Source organism: Cervus elaphus, chromosome 21 (genome assembly GCF_910594005.1).
Source record: "Cervus elaphus chromosome 21, mCerEla1.1, whole genome shotgun sequence".
Taxonomy (NCBI): Eukaryota; Metazoa; Chordata; class Mammalia; order Artiodactyla; family Cervidae; genus Cervus; species Cervus elaphus.
In genome coordinates, this window is record NC_057835.1 from 5,734,838 (window position 1) to 5,755,625 (window position 20,788).

At 60.9% G+C, this 20,788-nt stretch overlaps 1 protein-coding gene across 1 annotated transcript in view; it reads left to right on the forward strand.

Annotated features, from left to right (window-relative positions):
* Window positions 1-1,735: 1,735 nt before the first annotated feature.
* Window positions 1,736-20,788, forward strand: part of ZC3H3 (zinc finger CCCH-type containing 3) — a 62,210-nt gene continuing 43,157 nt past the window's right edge. The window contains exons 1-3 of the mRNA XM_043879609.1: window positions 1,736-1,950; window positions 3,739-5,074; window positions 6,103-6,299. Coding sequence (XP_043735544.1) covers window positions 1,863-1,950; window positions 3,739-5,074; window positions 6,103-6,299 — 1,621 coding nt within the window. The 5' untranslated portion in view covers window positions 1,736-1,862. The remainder of the gene's footprint in view (window positions 1,951-3,738; window positions 5,075-6,102; window positions 6,300-20,788) is intronic.

Consider the following 20,788-nt stretch of genomic DNA (forward strand, 5'->3'; position numbering starts at 1 on the left):
CTCTTTCTACATAAAGATCTGTTTCCATATTGTATCATTCCCCATCAGTTAGAAGAATTTCCTTCAACATTTCCTATTGTTCAGGTCTGCTGCAGATACACTGTGTCCGCCTTTTATTATTGTGGTAAAATACATACTAACAGCAGCAGCAACTGATGCTTTTGAATTGTGGTGTTTAAGACTCTTCAGAGTTCCTTGCAGTGCAAGGATATCAAATCAGTCAACCCTAAAGGAAATCAACCTTGAATATTCATTGGAAGGACTGATGCTGAAGCTATAATACTTTAGCCACCTGATGCGAAGAGCTGACTCACTGGAAAAGACCCTGATGCTGGGAAAGACTGAAGGCAGGAGGAGAAGGGGGCTGCAGAGGATGGGATGGTTGGATGGCATCACCGACTCAACAGAAATGAATGTGAGCAAACTCTGGGAGATACTGAAAGATGGGAAGCCTGGCGTGCTGTACCCCATGGGGTCCTAGTGTTGGACACAACTTAGCGATTGAACAAGATATATACAGTACGTAAGTTGTCATATAATTATTTTAAAAATTTATTTTTATTTATTTGGCTGTGCCAGGTCTTAGTTGTGGCATGTGGGATCTTTAGTTGTGACATGCAGGATCTGGTTCCCTGACCGGAGACTGCAGCCGGGCACCCTGTGTAGGAAGATTGGAGTCTCAGGCACTGGCCCATCAGGGGAGTCCTCATATAGTCATTTTTAAGTGTCCAATTCGGTGGATTAAGGAGATTCACAACGTTGTGCAACCATCACCACTATATGTTTCCAAAACTTTCTCATTACTGCAAACATAAACTCCCTAGCCAAAAAAACATTAATTCCCTGTTTCTCCTCCCCTCAACCCTTCCTAACCTCTGATGTTTCTACAAATTTGCCTATTCAAGATATGTCATGCAAGTGAAATCTTATCCTATTTGTCCTTTTGTGGCTGACTTATTTCATTCATTGTTTTTGAGATTCGTTTACGCTGTATCACGGACCAGTCCTACATTCCTTTTCAGGACTAAATCCTATTCCATCGTACAGATACACACCGCTTACCCATTCACCCTCATGGGCACTTGGGCTATTTCTACATTTTGTCATGGCAAATAATGCTTCACCCAACGTTGGCGCACGCGTATGTTCCAGTCCGTGTACTCACTTCTTCAGGGTATATACCCCGAAGTATCTGACTGCTGGGTCAAAGCGTCTATTTTTAACTTTCTGAGGAAACATTAGTTTTCCACAGCGGCCATGTCATTTCACACCCCCCAGCTCTATACAGTGATGTATACACCTGTTTTCATACTTGTTTCTACGGAAACAGCACAGTCTTTCACGCTTTCAGAGGTTTAACGCGTCCCTGCAGTGCCTCTCGAACCCGGACGTCCCTTCCCTTGTCTCGGGCCGCCCCAAAACAGAGCCGCACGGACCCTCGCCGCGCCGGCTCACTCCCGCAGAGGCCCCAGAGCCTAACTCGACGCGGAAGGACCTGCGCTGTGGGTAGCGTGGAGTACCCGGCTCTGCCCCTCGCCCCGGACCCACAGGGAACGAACGCTCTCGGCGAAGAACCCGGCCAGAACGCCTCAGGGCGCAAAACTTCCGCCGCAGCGTCCCCTCCGCAGGCGCCGAAAAAGGACTTCCCGGCGCTCCGTAGTGACGTGACCTCCGCCCCCAGCACTGCGCGTGCGTGACCCCGCCCCTCCAGGCGCAGCCAGAGCGTGGGCGCAAGTCTCCCGAGGCGGCACGTCTCCCGAGGCCCCACTTCCGGCCGTCGGTCGCCCGGGGCCCGGCTGCAGTGCGCAGTCGCGGTGCCTCCCAGCGCTCCGCCCCGCCCGCGGTAAAACGGTCGCCCGGCGATGACGTCGCGGGGGCCTGGCCGGGCGTCGCGGACTCCGGAGATGGAGGAAAAGGAGCAATTACGGCGGCAGATCCGCCTCCTGCAGGGTGGGTCGCGCCGGGCCCGGGTCGCGCGTCCCCTTCCTATCCCTCGCTTCACAGAGGGCCCCTGCCTGCCTCCCCGAAGGGGGCCGCTCCCACCCGCGTGTCGGAGGCCGGGTCCGGTCGGTGGGGAGGTGGGTGGGGTCGGGCCGGGTCCTGGGGACCCTGAGGGGCGTTCCCGGCAGGCCCAGCTCAGCCCCGCTCGGGTTTCCGCGGCGGGTGCGAGCGTTACCGGCGCTGCGGCCGCTGGCGGCCTGGCTGTCGCTTAGTAACCGGCAGGAAGCGACCCTCCCCGCCGCCGCGGGCGTGCGCGGCCTCGGCGCCCCCGGCGCGCTCCCTCGCTCGGGGCCAGGGGTGTGTATCTCTTCCCCGTACGCCCGGTTTTGATGCCTTTGTCCCTCCTTACAGCCACATTCTCCTTTATATTCCTGGCCCAGAATCCCCGACCTTCAGATTTTTCCAAACTTTTCCATTTTAAGACCTAAGACGGCATGTTGTTCAGTCGTTAAGTCGTGTCTGACTCTTTTGCGACCTCAGTGACCATAGCCCGGGGCTGCCCCATGTCTCAAGCGGTGAAGAACCCGCCTGTGGTTCAGGAGGCACGGGAGACGCGGGTTCGGTCCCTGGGTGGGGAAGATCCCTTGGAGGAGGGCATGGCAACCCACTCCAGTATTCTTGCCTGGAGAGTTCCATGGACAGAGGAGCCTGGCAGGCTACGGTCAATGAGTCGGACACGACTGAAGCGACTGAGCACATATGGACTGTAGTCTGCCAGGACTTTGAAGGAAATGGGTTGCCATTTCCTTCTCCAGGGGATCTTCTCGACCCAGGGATTGAACCTGCATCTCCTGTGTCTCCTGCATTGGCACATGGATTCTTTACAACTGAGTCATGAGAGATGGCTTGCTGTATTTTTTTTTTTTAAATCGTTTTAAAGGTTCTTCCCACAAAGAGAAGACTTAAGAACTGGGAAGTGTGTATTGGGAAGAGTTCAGTTGTGCTGAGCCCATCTACCAGCCACTTCCTGGCTCTCTATCATACCTACCCTGAGGTGTCACCAGGTCTGGATGTGACTCTCTTTGGGCCTGGGGGTGGGACATATGGTGGGGGAGTGCTGTAACTGGAGGGCTTGTTGGCTAAGTTGTGACAGCTTGGGTGGTTCTAGCTGAGACCTGTGTCTGCCTGCACAGCGCTGTCCAGGGGCTTCCTTGGAAAGGCACCTGGTGGTCCCCTGCACTGGAAATCTAAATGTTAGGCCTCTTTTCTTGTCGAAGGATGATGTGACATTCTTGTCACGTGTTGAGTACCCAGGGTGTCAGTTATCTTACACTCGCTGTTGTGTGTGCCAGGCAGGGAGGTCATGAAGGTGCAGCCCTGCCCTCTTTGTATTTGTGGGCAAGCCAGAGGACTTCCGTGTCTCTCTTGAGGCTCTGCAGCATGGGCCTTGCTGGTCTCTTCATGCTGGGTGACAGTTCGCCTCAGAGGATTGTGAATCCAGTATAATATCTCTGGTGAATAGGGAATATTATGCCACAGGGGTGCATTGTAAGGATAAGCAGCCAGAGATAGGATTGAAGTAGAATTGATGGGAAGAGGCTCATGGGAAAGATTGGCCTGGGGGATTTAGGCTGACTGTGAGTGGTTCTCAGGCCCAGGGGCTGCCCCTCCTGTACTGGGACTTGGCAGGGTCCAGTGGGGTTTACAGGGTGTTTGGTCAGCTGATGTCCCTCCAGGGGATTCTCCCTGATTTTCCTCACCCTCCGGTTGACAGAGTCTATGCTCCTGCCTCCTCAGGTCTGATCGATGACTACAAAAGCCTCCATGGCAGTGCCTCTGCCCCGGGCACCTCCGCTGCCCTGGGCACCTCCGCCAAGTCCCAGTGGCAGCCGCCCACTTACAACAGCAGCAGGATCTTTGGTGCTCGCTACCCTCGTCCGAGCCGGAGGGGCTTCTCTGCAAACCATGGGCCTGTGTGGCGCAAGAAATACTCCCTCGTGAATCGGCCCTTGGGCTCCTCGGACCCTCCCGGCGATGGTGCCACACAGCCGCCGCTCAGGGCCGGGGGCAGCCAGGGTCCTGAACCGCAGCAGTACGTCCTGGAGAGGCAAGTGCAGCTCAGTCCAGATCAGAACATGGTCATCAAGATCAAACCACCGTCCAAGCCAGGCTCGGCCAGCACTGCGGGGGTCCTGCGGACCTCCTTGGAAGAATACGAGGACACCCCCTGGAATGACCACAGGCCTCAGGAAGGTGAGGGTGAGCCCCCCGGTGGGCAGCGGCAGCCCTCCAGGCAAGGAAGAGCCAAGGGGAGCTGCAGCTCAGAGGACCCCGTTCTCGTCTGCCAGAAGGAGCCTGGCAAGCCCCGGGTAGTGAAGTCAATGAGCAGCATGAGTGAGAGCCCCTTGGAGCCCCGGCGGACGGTCAGTGAGAGTGCAATTGCGATAAAGTCCCGCTTCCTGCCCTCCAGCCTGCCTCAGCGAGGCGGCATGGCCCTAGGCCGGAAAGCGGGCTCGCCCTCTGTGGCCAGCTGTGTTACACAGCTCCGTGGGGACGGGAGCGTGAACACCAGCCTCTCAGGTCCGTCTGCCGCTTCTGGCCTGGTGGTAGGCCCAGCTAGACCTGCTGTTGGACCCAGGCAGACCAGGGAGCCCTCGATGCTGGCGTCCTGTCGAACCAACAAGTTCCGGAAGAACGACTACAAGTGGGTGGCTGCCTCGGCGAAGGGTCCTCGGGCCTCTCGGCGGGCCCTCAGTCCCAGGGCGGTGGCAGAGAACATGTGCAAGGCCCCCTTTGCTTCAGCAGAACGAACGGAGAAGCCACAGCTCAGAGCCGACCCAGACGCCAAGCCCAGGAGGTCTGCCATGTCCTCCATGCCTGGGGCCTCCCCCAGCAAGTACAAGTGGAAGGCCTCCAGCCCCTCGGCCTCCTCGGCCTCCTCCTTCCGTTGGCAGTCAGAGGTTGGCAGCAAGGACCGTGCCGCCCAACTCTCCCCCGTCCCGTCTAGGTCTCCCCCAGTGGACAGACGGGCTGTGGAACCCAGCAGCTTGCAGCCTGTCTTCAGTGAGACCCCGCTCTCAGCTTACAAAGTGAAGAGCCGCACCAAGATCATCCGGAGGCGGGGCAGTGCCAGGTGCGGGTCCCTGCCCCCACCCCCCCGGGTCTTGTCTGGGCAGGGGTGTGGGAGGCAGGGAGGAAGCATTGCCCCGATGGGGCCTGATGATGGAGCTTGGCCTGTGATGCGTCAGCATGTCCGGCAGGAATGAGGCCGCGCTTACTGCTGTCCTTTTCAGTTTATGGGGAGGGGACGGGCGGAGGTGGCGCCAGCAAGCCCTCCCTTTCCCTTGTTGGCGAGAGACCAGAAGTTGCTGGGGTGGCTTCCGTTCTCGGCTCGCGGGATGGTGGATGGACAGCTTTGTGTCCAGGCTAGGGGCAGGGTCTCTGCGGGAGAAAGGTGGCCAGGTGACAGTGACTCACTCCCTCACCGAAGGCATGTCAGCTTCCCCGCCCTCTACCCACTTAGGTCCTGAAGAGGCTGGAAGATGGCATGGTGGCCCAGGGCTTCAGGGTCAGGGACTTAATTGTGGAGGCTGCCAGATGCCTGATGTCCCACTCCAGAGGTCCTTCCCACCGCTGACCTTGACCTTGGGCCCTGCTCTCCTGGATGGGTGCCATCTTGGACCACTTGGGTTCCATGCTCTCCTCTCTTCGCATTTTCTCTCTGGCAGCCTCTGTGTCAGTGAGTGTGGAGAGGGGAGCCATGAGGCTGATGGCAGCTCCTCCTTGGGACAACGCCTGCCTCCTCTCCTTCTCCGCAGTTCCACGTGGGGCCTCATTTCATCTGTCCAGGGAGGTGGAGAAAGTGGTCCTGGAAACACCTGGTGGGGGTCAAGGGCTGCGCTCCTCCGCCCTCCACCTGCCCTGGCTCTGGGGTCCTCCAGGGCTGCGGCTGGGAGCCTGGTGGGGTAGGGTGGGGTGGGTTGGGTTGGGGGGAGTTGGACGGGCAGCGAGCTGCTGAGGTCGATCAGGTGGGAAAGCGAAGTGGGGGGGCCAGACCCTGCTGGGGCTTGGCTGCCTGCCAGGGCTGATCCCTTGGTTCTGGGATCTGGGTGGGCGAGACAGGGAGGGTGCCTGCTAGAGCTACCTGCTTTGTCTCTGCAGCCTTCCTGGGGACAAGAAGAGCAGCCCGCCACCTGCTGCCATGGCCAAGAGTCAGTTCAGCCTGAGGCGGAAGCAGGCCCTCCGGGGAAAGAGCAGCCCCGTTACGAAGAAGACTCCCAACAAGGGGCTGATGCCGGTTACCAAGCACCGGCCGTGCTCTCTGCCTCCCGGCCGTGCCTACCTCCCCTCCAAGGAAGGTACGCTGGGAAGAGGGGCCCCCTGGGCCTGTGCTGGCTCTGCTCCCCGCTGGGACCCATGGTCCCCGTCCACCTTGTGCTGCCAGGCCGTGGCCCAAGAGCTGCTTGGCCTGGTGGGCAGTGGGCGGCCCGGGCTGGGGTGCTGTGTGCTGCACTTGGGGCCGGGGAAAGGCTGCCAGGCGGGCGCATGCAGCCTCTTCAGCACATCCCTCCATGCCCACATGGCCGTATCATCTTGGCAGAAGTGGGGAGGGGATGAGAGGGTGGCAGGCAGGCAGCCCTGAAGGGAGGGGCGGCCTGGCTGGTGCTGCCCAGGACCCTTGCCTCCTGTCCTCACTGCCCTCCCTGTGGGCTGCTTCCTCCTCTCAAGGCCTGAGCGGGCCTGGGAGGGGTTGCTCTGCCCTCTCAGTGAGTCCCTGGCAACCGCCCCCCCCCCCCCCCCCCCCACGCCGTGGCGATGGCAGTGCTCCGGCGTGCTGGTCCTGGGTGTCTGCTCAGAGCAGCTGGGGCTTCCCTGCGGATGCGCCAGGGATCTGGTCCTGGGCACTGCCGCTGGGGCTTGTGCTCCAGGGACTGTGCCGCCTTGGTGCTCAGGGCCCAGCTGGGGTCCGGGACCACGTTCAGCACCTGTGCAGAGCCGGCCAGAGAGCGTGGGCCCTGGGAGCCCAGGCGGAGGGCCGCGTGGGGCAGAGAGGGCGCCAGCCTCCCTTTTACCCAGTCTCCTTTGGCTGCATGTCCTGGGGTCCCAGCAGGCTTGGATTTCACCCCGGTGGCAGCAGAGGGAGCCTGTCAGCGGCTTCTGGTTGCTGGGTTGGGGGTTGGGCCTTGGCTGCGGGACTGACTGGAGAGAACAAGTGGAGCAGCCTCGTGTTTTAAGAGGCTGGCAGGGGCTGGGGAGCCCGCCGAGAGCCCAAGGCTAGCTGGGGCCTCTTGGGGCAGCTGGGAGAGGGGCCGGGGTGCTCTCTGGAGGGTGAGTGTCTGCCGGGCCGCATGGCCCCTGTCTGGGTGCTCTCGGTCACGGTGCTGTCTCTGTCGGCGGAGAAGCTGCAGGCGGAGCTGTCCCACAGGTAAGGTGCCGCAAGGTGATGGTGCTCAGGGCTGGGAGTGGGAAGGGGGCCACCCCGGAGTTGGGGGTCCCAGAGCCCCAAGGCGGGGGTGTTCCCCCCTGCCCTTCTGGGGCCTGCATGCGAGCCGGCCAGGTGCTGGGGCGTTTCCTTAGTAACCTGCTACGAGCAGGGAGAGAGGGTATCCAGGAGAGGTCCTGTATGGAGGTGGTGTTTCCGCAGGTCTTGAATGACGGACGTGGTAGGAGGGGGCTTGGGGAGGGTGTCCCAGCAGGGGCAGCAGAGCCCTTGGGGGAGCTGGTGGGTGTCTGCCAGGCACTGGGCTCCCTTGGAAGCCAGTGTGTGTGTGGAGCAGCTGCTGGGCAGGTGTTGAGGGCGGCACGGTAGTGGCAGACAGGCCTTGGGTCTCTTGGTGGCCTTCCTGCTGCCTGGGGTGCTGGGTCCTGACGCAAGGACCAACGCTGGCCTCGACTGTGTCCCTGCCAGCCCTGTGCTGCCCCTGCCCCACGGAGCCTGGGCTGCGGGCCGATGGGCCCAAGGCAGATGGTTGCCATCCTGTGTCCTGGGCCCCGTGGAAGGAGTACCGTGCAGTCGAAGAGGTCATCCTGTGCCGTGGGCTGAGAGCGCTCTCCAGGTCGGGGGGAGGTTAGCACTGCTGACTGTCCATGCAGAGTCCTGGGGGCCCGCTCTTCCTGCTCTAGGCTGGAGGGCTCTGGTGGCTTGGAGGTCGGGGTGAGGGCTGCCCCAGACCTGGAAACAGCCTGGCTGCGGCCGTGCTGTAGGCACCATGGGCCGAGGGGCTGCCGGGGAGCCAGGGAGTGGGACAGGGGCCCGTGGGCAGCATCCCAGGGCTGTGGGCTGGAGACACTCTAGGATGCTTACCCGGTTGCAGGGTGGACAGGGTGAGGGGCTGACGGGGCCACAAATCTGGTGCCAGGCCACGAGGGGGAGGCGGCCTGTGTCCTTCCTGGAGTTGCACCTGCACTTGGGAACCGCATGGTCCCGTTTTAGGCCTCAGGCAGAGTGGGGGGGCAGGCTGGGGACGGTGGAGGCTGCTCCTGCTGGCAGGGTGCTCTGCTGTTCGAAGGGAGGGGGAGCAAGGCCGTGGACACCACGGGGTGTGGGGTGCGGACCGCGGCGCCTCGCGCGCTCCCTGCTCGGAGGCGGACAGATCAGCTTGTAGACGCGTGGTGACTGCGCCCTGCAGGGGAGAGGGAGGGGGAGCTGCGAAGAGGCTCCTCTTGGGGGGCTTGGAGAAGGCTCGCTCAGCCACCCTTCCTCCCCCCACGTGTCCTCCACCCCTCAGCCTTCCATGCGCTGCACCTCTGTGCTGTGCTGTGTGCTGGCTCCCGCGGTCCCCCACGTGCCGGGGCCGGGGTGTGTAGGTGGACGGTGGACGCAGAAAGCTCCTTGGGTGCTTGTAAACAGGTCGAAAAACTGCTTTCAGGCAGCAGAAGGGCTCTGCGGAAAAGGAAACTGGCGGTGGTGTCTCAGGAGCTACGGGTGGTGGGGGGCAGCTTTGGCCAGGCAGGCAGCCTGGGGCATGTCTGAGGCGCTCCCTCTGAGCCCTGAACCCACCTATGTGAGGAGAGGCGAGAGCGAGGGGACACACCTGTGCAGGCGAGGTTGCCGTGGGGCTGAGCTCGCTCGCCCAGGAGTGGACGCCCGTCCTGCGCAGTGTTGGGTGTTGCGGAGGGCGGGAGAGGCTCAGGCTGGAGGCAGGTGAGGCTCAGGCTGGAGGCAGGCGCGCCTGGAGTGGGGGAAGGGACACCGGGCCACAGTAAGGAAAGGGGATCCTGTTGGGAAGCCACTGGGGAGGGGGGAGGCGCAGGGGTCCTACGGAAGCATGCTCGGGGACACGAGGCGGCCGTGTCCGGGCCCGAGGAGTGACCGGGGCCAGAGGGGCAGGAGCCAGGGTGGGCCTGTGGGTGAGGGTTGACCTCCAGGTCCAGGGCTGGGCTCCTTACCCCCAGACTTGATGGCAGGGACCTCGCGGGAGAGGCTTGTGTGGAGACCAGGGTGCTGGGGTGAGGGCAGGGGTGAGGACTGGGTATGAGGGCAGGGTGAGGGCAGCGGTGGGGGCAGGGGTGGGGGCAGGGGTGAAGGTAGGGGTGAGGGCAGGGGTAAGGACTGGGTATGAGGGCAGGTGTGAGGACTGGGGTGGGGGCAGGGGTGAGGGGCAGCATTTCCCCAGCTGCTGCAGCCCCATCCTGCTCCCCGCCCGTCCCGGCTCCCTCCCTTTCAGCTCTGTGGGGACTGGGGCTTTTATCTAGTGTTGTGGGTGCTTGGGATGAGCAGGTGAGCCCCTCCTGGCCCCCTCGGTGGGCCTGAGCAGCTGTGTGTGTGTCCGTGTGTCCACATCGCTGCAGGGGCGGCCCCTTTATCTGCTTCTCTGCCCTGTTTCCCCGCACAGACCTTAGTGCCAGGTGCAGCCCTCCTCTGAGCAGGCTCGCCCAGGCTGGGAGGGCTGAGGAGGGGGAGGGAGAGCCCTGGGGCCCCCTCCAGGCCTGCTGTGCAGCCCGGTGGCCAGAAGAGGGCGCACTCGCCCCTCTTATTCTTCGTCCACCTTTTTCTGGTAATTGATTGCCTAATTTCCTCTTTATGTGAAAGAAAGCAGATATCAAGTAATTTGCAGCAATAACCTGCTAATGCTGGGCCAGTATCGAAACTCCCCTGTTCATTTCAAGTGGCAGATAAAACACTAATACATAATTATCCTTGCAAATTGGATTGTTTTAAATAACCAAAAGGCTGCGGCCAGGAGAAAGCGATCCCATCTCCCTTGAGTTACTATTGCAGTGTAATTGCCGCGTTCAATCAATTTCCCTGGCATTAGAAATTCCATCACAATCAACATTAAGCTTTATTCATTGTGATGGCTAAGAGCCGGGCCATTTCTCCTCTTTTTCTTAACTGGCAAAATTAATCAGGGAAAAGATTTTAAACATTTACCCGTGCGAAAGAGGTCAGCTCTGCCACTATATTGCTCAGCAGATAAGGGGGCTAATAAAAAGAAAATTGAATTACTAATGATCACCAGGAACAGAGTATATAAAACCTGGCAATCGCCGGCTCAGGAAAAGGGAGAATCAATTTTCTTGGGACAAGGTGCGCTCATTTTTTATTTTGGCGCATATTATCAGCAATTTAATTTGAGAGCGCATAAACAGGAGGAAACAGTTAGGGAATAATGAGCCCGGAGGTGTAAAGTGCCGCAGGATATATGCTGTACACAATTTATTTGGCACAACAGATAATCGCTTTAATTGAATTCAAAACTGCATTGTTCAGCAGGCACATGGACACTGCGCCTGGGGGCTGAACTGGAGGTTCAGCCTGACTCCGCCTCTTACTTTCTCTCTCTTGCCTGCCTCTGCCCTGCTTTCCTGGCTCTGGGCCAAGCCCTCAGACCCTCCCCTTAGTCCCTGGGCCTAGAGTCCGACTCTGGCTGGGGGAGGGGCAGGTGGTCCCTGGGGGTTTCCGTGTGACTGCCCTCCCCAAGCTCCCTGGGGAGTACCTGCACCTTGGTTGCAGGAGACCTCAGTTGATCTGCCTCAGGGCAGACAGACCCCAGAGAAGGCTGCAGCATAGAGAACCTTTAGTAGAGAGCTTCTAGGGAGTGTGCTGAGGGTGGGCTCTTTCCAGTGCCTGGGGCTTCAGGGCCCGCTCTGGGGTTGCCCGCTCTGGGGCTCCCCTCCCCGCCACACTGGGCCCAGCGCTCTGACTCAGGTCCCCTGAGGTGACAGGCTCCGTGTGTACCGCGGACCCTGACTCCCTGTGTACAGAGAGGGTGCAGCGGGCGCCACGGGAACCCCGCGCTGCACTTGCCACTTGGCTCCAGGCTGCAAGGGGGCTTCCTTGGAGCAGCAAGTGTTTGCTTCTTGGGCCAGGGAAAAGCTGCAGGCGACTGGATGGGCAGTGGTGTCCTCGTCTCCCGGGGCTTGCTGGGGGCTGGCCTCCTCCACCTCACCTGCCCAGCACAGTGGGCACACGGCCGTAGCCCCCACCGCCCGCCCGCCTGCCCGGAGCCCCGGGTGCGCAGACAGCCACGGGGCCGTGTTTGACAGGAAGGGCCCAGGTTTCCGGGGGCAGCCAGGTGTGGGTCTGAGGGCCTCCGGGGCCTTCCCTCAGTCTGCCGTGCCAGCTGTGCTGTTTGGGAGATCTGCGCCGCCTGTCTGTGGGTGCAGTGGGGTGGCCACGCGTCCTCGGTCACCAGCAGAGAAGGTGGGGGCCTTGCCCAGTCTTCACCTTGCAGCCCCCGATCCCTGTGTCCGAGTTTGTCCAGGAAGCTGTCAGGGAGTCTCTCCCGTGTAAGCCCCCCACGGGCCCCCACCCTGGCCGCCTTTCCCTGCTGGTGCCTGGGCTCCTCACCAAGGCCCTGGATGACTGTTCTGCCCTCCCCCAGGCCAGAGCAGGGGCCTGTGGGGGCTGGGGGTCCCTGAGGCGCACAGCCCCCTGGTGGCCCATCTGTGGGCTGACTGAGGGCACGTCCTGGGGCTGCCTCCCCTGCCGCTGGGTCATTTGGGCTTGAAGGGCCTGCCTTCGGGCTGTCCCCAGGTCCCTGGGGTGCCCTCCTGTGCCAGTGGAGGTCAGCAGGCCCTCAGCTGCCTGGGTGCCAAAACTGGCCCGTGGAGCTCAGTTTGTTGAGGGGCCTCTGCAGGGCTCCTCTCAAGCAGCACCAGCTCAGGGACTTGGGGTGGACACCCACAGGGAGTGCTCCGCCTGCCCACTGTCTGCTCTGGCAGTGCCCGGGGAGCCAAGGGCATCCTCAAAGCTGTCCTCACTTAACCTCCTCCGTGGCCTGATGGCTCCAGATGCACAGGAGACCCGCTCCACACCCTCCCTGCCCCCTCCCTGCCCCTCCGGTCTCACCAGGCCCGCGCCCCTCCCGACAGGGCCCTGCCCCACCCCGCCTCTGACCAGGCGTGCCCAGCAGGCAGGGGCCCTGCAGCATGGCTCTCGGAGGCAGCCCAGAACCCACTGCTGCGTGCCGGGCAGCCCCGTGCCTGGCCTCGCTGGCCTCCAGGCCGCGGTCAGTGGTCAGAGGGAGCAGAGCGAAGCCTGCTCTGGGCCTCCACATTTGTCAGTAGCGTTTTCATCACTAGTACCCTCCGGGGGCGCTTTGGGAGGGCCAGGAGGCAGGCTTGCCATGGCACAGAGGGGACACAGGCCTGGGGGACTCCCCAGGTGTCCCCGTGCTCACCTGTGCTCCTGTCCTGGGGCCTCCCCGAGGTGCGGAAAGCCCTGGCTATGAGCCTTCAGGCTGGTGCTGACCTTGGCTTGCTTTCTTCCCACGTCCTGGGGGTTTCTGTGCTGGCTGAGGGAGCGGGGCGGTCAGGTGCTTAGAGCAGGTTTGGTGGACGCTAGACTGGCTGGCTGCTGGACTTTCCCACTTTGGAGCGATCTGTGATCCAGCATCTCCTGCTGGGGTGCCGATGGGTTATCAGTTTTACTGCCGCAGACACCACAAAGGGCGCAAGAGCTGTTCCATCCGGAGCCCTGCTTTCCTAAGGAAAAAGGAAAACGCTGAAGCAGGCCCTGCAGAAGGCAGTCGCAGCGATCCTGAGCCTTGCATAAATTATTAGGCATGTCGGAGGCTTCCCGGCTTACGTCTGTCACGGCGGTGCTAATTAATTATTTCGGCAGGGCTGGCGCAGGAGCGTGTGCATGTGCACGCAGTGCTGTGTGTACCCGGCAGCGTGGGCCTCCCGGGGTGCTGTGAGCTCCTGGAGCCAGGGCACCGCCGTGACGCCAGCTGAAGCCCTGGGACCCGCTCCTGCCTGGGAAGGAGGGGCGGTGTTCCCAACGACTGCGGCCCTGGGGGCTCGTGGGCAGGGTCCCCAGGCGTCTTGATGAATGTGGATGGTGTGCTGGGGCAGCACGGCCTGGCCGTGGCTCGGGACCCAGTTGGGGATTGGTGCTGGGAGTTGCCTGGGAGGCAGGGCTGTGTCAGCCTGAGCCCTCTGGGCGGATTTCTTTCCTGCCGGGGCCAGCTGTGAGAGGGAGGGAGACCCCGCAGGCCATGGTGGGGGTGTCCCCGGGGTGGACCTTGTGGAGCCGGCCTTGGGAGAGGGATGGTCGCTGACTTTGGAGTGGTCCTGCCCACAGGTTCCAGCTTTAGTGGGAGGAGCAGGCATGACCACCATGGCTCCCAGTCCAAGAGCCCGCCCCGGACTCCTCCACACAATATCCCCAGACCCCTCTGCACACCCTGGCCAGGCCCTGTGCAGGGCGGGCAGTGATGCGATGGACCCTCCCTCTTGAGACTCAGAGCCAGGCTCTGGGCTGGAGGTATTCTCCTGTCCCTCTTGGCGTGGAGCTGGGGGCACCGGGATGGGGACCTGAACTTGGGCCCAGATGGCATCTCCGATAGACCTTGGCAGACGCCTCTCCCGGGGAGCGCTCTGTTCCTGGCTCTCGAGACCCCACGTGTTTTCACGAGGAAGGATGCCAGGAGGGGTGGGGGGCCTGGCTGAATCTGACTCAGGCTGCTGCCCCCACGCTGTGCTGCGAAGGCAGGGAGCAGGTGCTGGGCTGCAGGGCCACGCTGCCTCTCTTGCTGCCCTGATGGTGGGTCTGGCTGGAGGTGTCCCTGGCCAGCTCTGAGACAGTGCCCCGGGGCCAGCAGTGGGGGCGGAGGCCCCGGCGGGGCTGCTGTCAGAGCTTCCCGGACGGGCCAGTGCACTTGCACTTGGACACAGCACACCAGGATCAGATGGTTGGACGTTTGCTTTTAGCCTCTCTTTTCTGAAATATGCAGATGTAAGATTATAAACTCCCCCCTGAGCATAGCCTTAGGTGTCTTCTGCAAGTTAATTATTTTTGTGTTCCTCTAAAACTTCTAATTTTTGTTGTAATTTTTTCTTTTATCAGGGTTATTCAGAAGGTATTCCTTCATCTCTAAACCCCTGAGGCTTTTGAGATTCTTTGTAAAATGACCACTCCCCACCTTCACTGGCGGGGGTTTAGGGTCCACTTTGGTAAAGCTCTTATGTGTGCTTAGAAAGAATGATTCCACTTGATGAGTTTGGGGCTCTAAGGAGAATTGTATTCATTGTGTTGTTCAAACCTGTGGTAAACTGCCTGATTTTGAGAGGCAGGGAAGACTTGTGTTTTTTACAGTCCCCGAGAGAGTGTGGAGACTTTCCACTGAGCATGTGAATGTGTTCATGTCTCCAGTTGTCACTTTTGTATTAGTATTTATTTTAAGGTTATTTTACTGGGTGCAAAGCATTTAGAATTGTTACATCTCCCTGGTGGAATGAATTTTTACTGTTATGAAATTTTTTTTGTTTTAATCTCCAGTTTTTTGCCTTAAAGTCTACTTTCTCTAAAGTAAGTATATGTAGGCCAATTTCCTTTTAGTTAATGTCGCAAAACACGTACATATACACTTGTGTACATACATACATACGTGGAGAAGGAAATGGCAACCCACTCTAGTACTCTTGCCTGGAAAATTCCATGGATGGAGGGGCCTGGTGGGCTGCAGTCTGTGGGGTTGCAGAGTCAGACATGACTGAGCAAATGCACTTTCTTTCTTTCTGTAGTTCCTTTTGGAGAAGGAAATGGCAACCCACTCCAGCACTCTTGCCTGGAGAACCCCATGGATGGAGGGGCGTGGTGGGCTGCAGTCTGTGGGGTTGCAGAGTCAGACATGACTGAGCAAATGCACTTTCTTTCTTTCTGTAGTTCCTTTTGGAGAAGGAAATGGCAACCCACTCCAGCACTCTTGCCTGGAGAACCCCGTGGATGGAGGGGCCTGGTGGGCTGCAGTCCATGGGGCTGCACAGAGTCGGACACGACTGAGCCACTAACACACACACACACACACACACACACTCTCTCTCTCTCTCTCTCTCTCTGCAAATGTTGGTGTGTGACGTATGCAAACGTGTTTACTTTTATAAGTAAACAGCACAAAGTATTGTAAACAGTCCAAAAAAAGCCGTTTTGTATTACGGTTAGATTTCTTTTTTTGTATCAGCAAATAGTTGCATTTTAACTGCAACCTGAAGTTGTCCTTGTAAGAAAAGATTTCGTATGTTCACAACAAACCACAGCTTGGGTGTATTTGGGTTTAGGTCCAGGCCCTTACTATGTGCTGCTTCTTTACTGTCCCTGTTGTGTTTTTTCTTTCTTTTTTTTCTTCTTTTGTATGTATATGTTTAAATTCCGTTTTTTCCTCCATTAGCTTATTATATTTCCTTTTATTTTTGTTTCGGTTGTATTGTATGTTTTTGAGTCTGTTTTGAGTCTTGCTGAGTCTTGGAAATTGCCGTCTGACCCCTCCCTGGACAGCATGAGAAACTTAGAGCACCATCCCCCTTTTTTCTTCTCTTCCATCAGACATGCTGCAACTACCATGATTTTAATTCTCCATGTGTTTTAGACCCTAGAAAATGTTGTGTATGGTCAGCCTTGACCCAGACATCTACGTATTTATTTTCCCATCTCTTTTCACTCCTTCCTTGCCTTCTGCCGAGAAACACCTCTTGAGATTTCTGGTGATGTGCAGCTGTGCTGGGGGCCGTTGTTCTCCGTGGACGGTTATCTTAAGTCTTCCTCTCTGGAGAGTGATTTTGCGTGGGAGGCTGCAGGGCTCCAGGGGGAGACCTGGCTGTTGCCGGCTGGCCCTGCTCTCCTGCAGGGTCTGCTGTCCCCATCTGGCTGTGGAGTTTTCTCCGTCTCTGGTTTTCAGCAGGTGTATGATGGTGTGCTTCCCGTGCGTTTTATTTATCCTGCTTAGGTGTGTGATGCTTCTTGAATCGTGGCTTGATGGTTTTCATCAGTTTTGGTCTGGCTGAGAGCTGAGCGCCTCAGCGCACACTCCTGTGGGCTGCCCTAGTGTGCCGAGGCCTCTGCTGGCACTCACCCGGGGAGGGTAGGGGTCTCTGCTCCAGGGGGCGTGGGGGCCGGGCCGGTGGGGCTCAGGCTTCTGGGCGCTTGCTCCTGCAGCTCCTGTGGGGTGGAGCAGGACTTGGTGCCACACAGCCCCCAGCTTTGTGCACCCGAGGCCCTGTCTCTCCCTGTGGGGTGGTGGAAGGGGTCCTGGGCAGGAAGAACTGCCGCCCCAGAGCTGGTGGGTGGTGGGCGCTGGTGCGCTTGCTTGGATCCCTCAGGACTGTGCCCTTTGGTCACCCCCCACCAGCCCTGTGTCCTTGTGGGGGCATATTAGCACGAATGGAGCCCGCTCAGGACAGGCCCCAAGCGGGGGCCTCCCCCGGGTCTGAGGTGAGACCCTCTGCTTCCCACGCTTTGGCCTCCCACGGGTTACTCTACCGAGGGAGGGACATGAGCTGAGGGCTCAGCTGTCCTGGGAAGGCGGGTCCTGGTATTCCTCTGCAGGGGGACTGCGCCTCTTTAGCTGTCGGAGTGTCTGGGCAGACCACTTGACCCTGGACAGGTGCTGGGGTCCTCGGGGCCCTCTGCTCTCAGTGGCCCTCCTGCCTTCTTGTCTTTTCTGGTGTCTGTGGGAGGTGAGCCTGGGCTCCCCAGATGAGCTGTTGCCAGGCAGATCCCAGGCTGAGAAGGCCCCCTGGCCCAGTGGGGCCTCTGGTGCCACTTGAGCATCACTTGTGTGGCCCAGGGCCCTCGGTGCTCCCAGGGATCCCTCTGGTTTGCAGGTTTGGTCCTAATGCATAGAATTGATGGGGTTTGCAAATACAGTCTATAGCTGTGCGCAACAACTGCAAATCCATCAGCTTCTGACCATGAGACGTGCAGGTGCTTCTTGCTCTGCCTCCGTGTCTTCTCCCAGGCCCGGCCCCATGGCATCTTGCACCCAGCGGTCCTCAGGAGTCTGCAGTCCCGCCGCTATCAGTCTGGGCGGCGTCCAGACAGGGGTCCAGCTCAGGGAGGTGGCAGGTCCCTTCTGTGGGGTTGTGTGGATGGGAGCGAGCTGCTGTCCTCCCCACCTCCTGTGCCCCTGGCAGCTGACCCTCGGGTACTGTGCTTGGAGATGCCCGGAGGGTTCTGAGCCGGTGTTCTCTGGGGGCCTGTCCTCACCTGCTGCAGCTGTTCAGGGGCCACCCCCAGGTGTGCTGAGGGAGCCAGCATGCTCCCGGGCATCTGCAATGTGGGGCTGGGCCGGGGCCTGGTTCATGGTGCACTCACTCCCTCCCGTTGCGTTGGTTTTGGGTGGTGGGGGCCTGGGGACACCCCAGGTGGTGCTCCTCCTGGTGCTCCTGCCTGCCTGGCTGAGGAGAGTCTGAGAGTCTGGGGACCCAGTGCCTGGGCCATCAGCCTGGTGTGGGCCGGCCCTAGCCCCGACCGCTCCGGCCTGGAGAGCCGCACGTCTGGCAGGGCCTCTGGGGGGCCAGACTGGGCCTCTGGGCGCTGTGGGCCTGGTGCAGGGCCCAGCTCCCCACACTTGCGGGCTGTTTGCTGTCCTCCTTTGGAGCGCTGCGCTTTCTGAGTCAGTTTGGAGCTGTTTTCTTCTCATGGTGTGCCACAGGCTGTGCAGACCCCCGGGCTCTGGCCACTGTCCTCCTGACTGCCCTTCTTCATCAGTGGTGGCCTGTGCGGAGCATGCTCTCTGTGGCGCTGGGTGTGACAGCGGCCGCTGCTCCAAGCGCTGGGCACGGGCGGGCCCCCGGCGGCTGACAGCAAATGGCCTCGCCACCCAGCAGGGGGCGTCCTGTGAGGCAGCATGTGCTCGGTGCGGTCCAGGGGTGAGCCCGTCTGTCCCAGGCTGTCCCGCAGGTGCAGGGCGACTCGTGTCAGGGGTGCCTTCAGAGCCGCTCGCTGCCCACACAGCGGCCGCAGCGGCTCAGCCACCTGGTCCTGAGTCAGTGCGGGTGGCAGAGGTATGTGGGGTGGGCGGTGGGGCTCGGGGTGTTGGGGGAGAGATGGCGTACGTACCTCACTGCATGCAGGAGATGGAAGGCAGGCCCTGGCCCTGTGAGCAAACACAAACTCCCTAGCCCTGGTGCCACCATAGAGTCTGGGAAGGACGGTGGGAGGGTGGGGAGGATCAGGCGGGGGCCCACGGCTCCCAGGGTGTCCGGGGTGAGCTTTGCTGAAGCCACGTTGTGCAGCGAGTCACCAGCACCACGTGTTCTCATCTCTGCTCGTCTGCACCCGTGTGGAGGCCGGGCATCCCAAGTGCTCCTGCAGACTGTGCTGCTGCCGGGCGCTGTGACCGGGGGGTCAGCAGTGAGGGACGGCCTCCCCTCCCTCCAGGCACCTCTGCCTCCCTCTCTTTATCTGCTGAGTTTTTCTGGGCTGCCGACTGCAGGGCTGAGCCTCACGACAGGCGGCGCCCTCTTCTGGAGAGTCCACCAGCCTCGGGCAGACCGACCTGGGGTGCCCACCACCCTGAGGTTGGGAGGCCTCTGCTCTGGGCCTCTGCCTGCCCGGCTCCCTCCCTGCCCGGGGTAGCCCCAGCCCCCACAGTGCCTCGCAGACCCCCTCCCCACCCTCCTCCCTGTTCCTGCCACCTCCCACCCCTCCTTCCCCCATGGCAGCCACAGAGGCCCGAGGCCCTCTCTTCAGAGGTCCGAGGCCCTCTCTTCAGAGGTGTGTGGGGCTACAGCCGCCCCCAGCCTTACCCTGGCCCCAGTAGCGCGCTTTCTGCGAGTGGAGCCTAGGAACTGTCCCTCAGCAGGACTGGAGGACCCTGCAGTGGCCCAGGCCCAGGCTCCTCCCTGCGGGCCCGGAGCTGAGGGTGGGGGGCCCCTGGTCCCCTTCTTGGCCAGCCTGTGCTGCCCCCCTGCTGCCTCCGTGGTTGGCAGCGGGCCTCCTCTGGCCCGTGAGCCCCAGTGGCTCTGCTGCCCTCCCGCCTCGGCCACGGTGCCTCTCTCTGGCCCGTCTCTGGCCAGGCAGGCTGGCTCCAGGGCTGAGTGAGGCCAGATCTACCCTGTGCCCAGGTGCCCTCAGGCCTGCTTGCTGCCCCTGGGCTACAGCTCTGCCCCTCCAGCCACCGGATAGGACGGGGGAGTGGCCAGGAGAATCCGGGTAGCCTGGCACTTGTGAGGGCGCACGTGGTTTTCTCTCCGTGGTCACTGCTTTTTATAGCGGGGTTATTTCCAGTCTCTCTCAGAAGCATCCGTCTCTGGCCCCGACTCTGAGGAAGCTGGACCAGGCGCCTGAGGGGCCAGGCTGTGGCCAGCAGGAGCGCTGTCCTCGCGCGGGCCACCGGCTCTGGGCCATGTAGTGGGACTGGGGTTTCTGGGGACGACTGAGGCCCGCTGTCTGTCACACTTCTGGGGGCACACCCTGTGTCTGCTGGGGGCCCCCCCTCGGTCCCCCCCCCGTGGGTGAGGATAGGGTCCCTGAGGGTGAGCGGGGTGGAGGCGGGCATGTTGGTTGGCGCCTATCCTGTGGCATGGCGGTTAGTGTCTGGGCCAGCCCCGTGGGGAGGGCAGGCATGTTCTGCACCGCATCCCCTGTCGCTCATGCTTGGAACGTGGGCCTCTGTCCACGTAGGACTGGTGGGCACTTTTCTGCCACCAGAAACCTCAGCAGAAACTGCCAAGGTGGGGTGGGCCTTCACCTCCCAGGATCGGCTTTGGCCCCTCAGCTGACCTGGCTTGTTGGGGGCCCTGGTGCTGTCAGTGGGCTGTGGACAAGGCCCCTCCACTCCCTTAGTGGACCTGGGAGCCCCTGTTGCTCCCTAGGGCTCTGGCTTTCCAGGGTCTCAGTCTGGTAGGGGGCGGGTTCCCCCCCAGGCCACTTCCCTGTCCTCCTGGCTTGCCTGGGACAGGCTCCCAGATGGACGGACACAGGTGTGAGAAAGGACTGCCGTCCTGTGAGGATGGAGACCATGTGCCCACAGACCCAGTGCGGGGCTAGGTGTTGGCCGGCCCCTGGTCCCCTGGGCAGTCAGGCCTTGGACCTCTGCACGCAGGTGCGTAATCCCAGCACAGCCTGGTTCAGCCCGGGCAGGGGCCGCCTGGTCTCCAGGGGGCCGGTGGGGAGCCCAGCCGTGTCTGGACACTGCTCTCTGCCTGCTCGGGCCTGGCCCTGTCTCTGGGGGAGTGGGGGGGCGGGGTGGGCTGTCTGCCTGGCCTGGATCCTACCTTCCCTGCCTTTGCTTGGGGTGCCTGGCCTTGGGGTGTGGCTGTCTCTTGCACCTGTGGGCCTTGTTCCCCGAGTTTGCCCCTTGTGCCCTGGGCCTGCAGGTGGGTGGGGGCTGGGAGGTGCTCCCTTCCCCTCCTCCCTCCTTTAGACCTGCCCCCGCAATGCACAGACTGTCGGGGAGCATGCTGCCCCGTTTCACACGGACAGGGTGGCGTCTGCGATCGATGGCTCGCGCATGATAATTACAGGAGCCGGCGGCTTGTGCTGCTTGAGTGAGTTTGAGAAGAGTAGGGTCTCAATCTTCCCTCTAATAGGGCCCTGACAGTCCCGGCAATGTGTGTCTCTGGCCGATAGTATCGTCATTAAACACCAGGTAGCGTGGGATGGTGTCGCGCGGGGCCG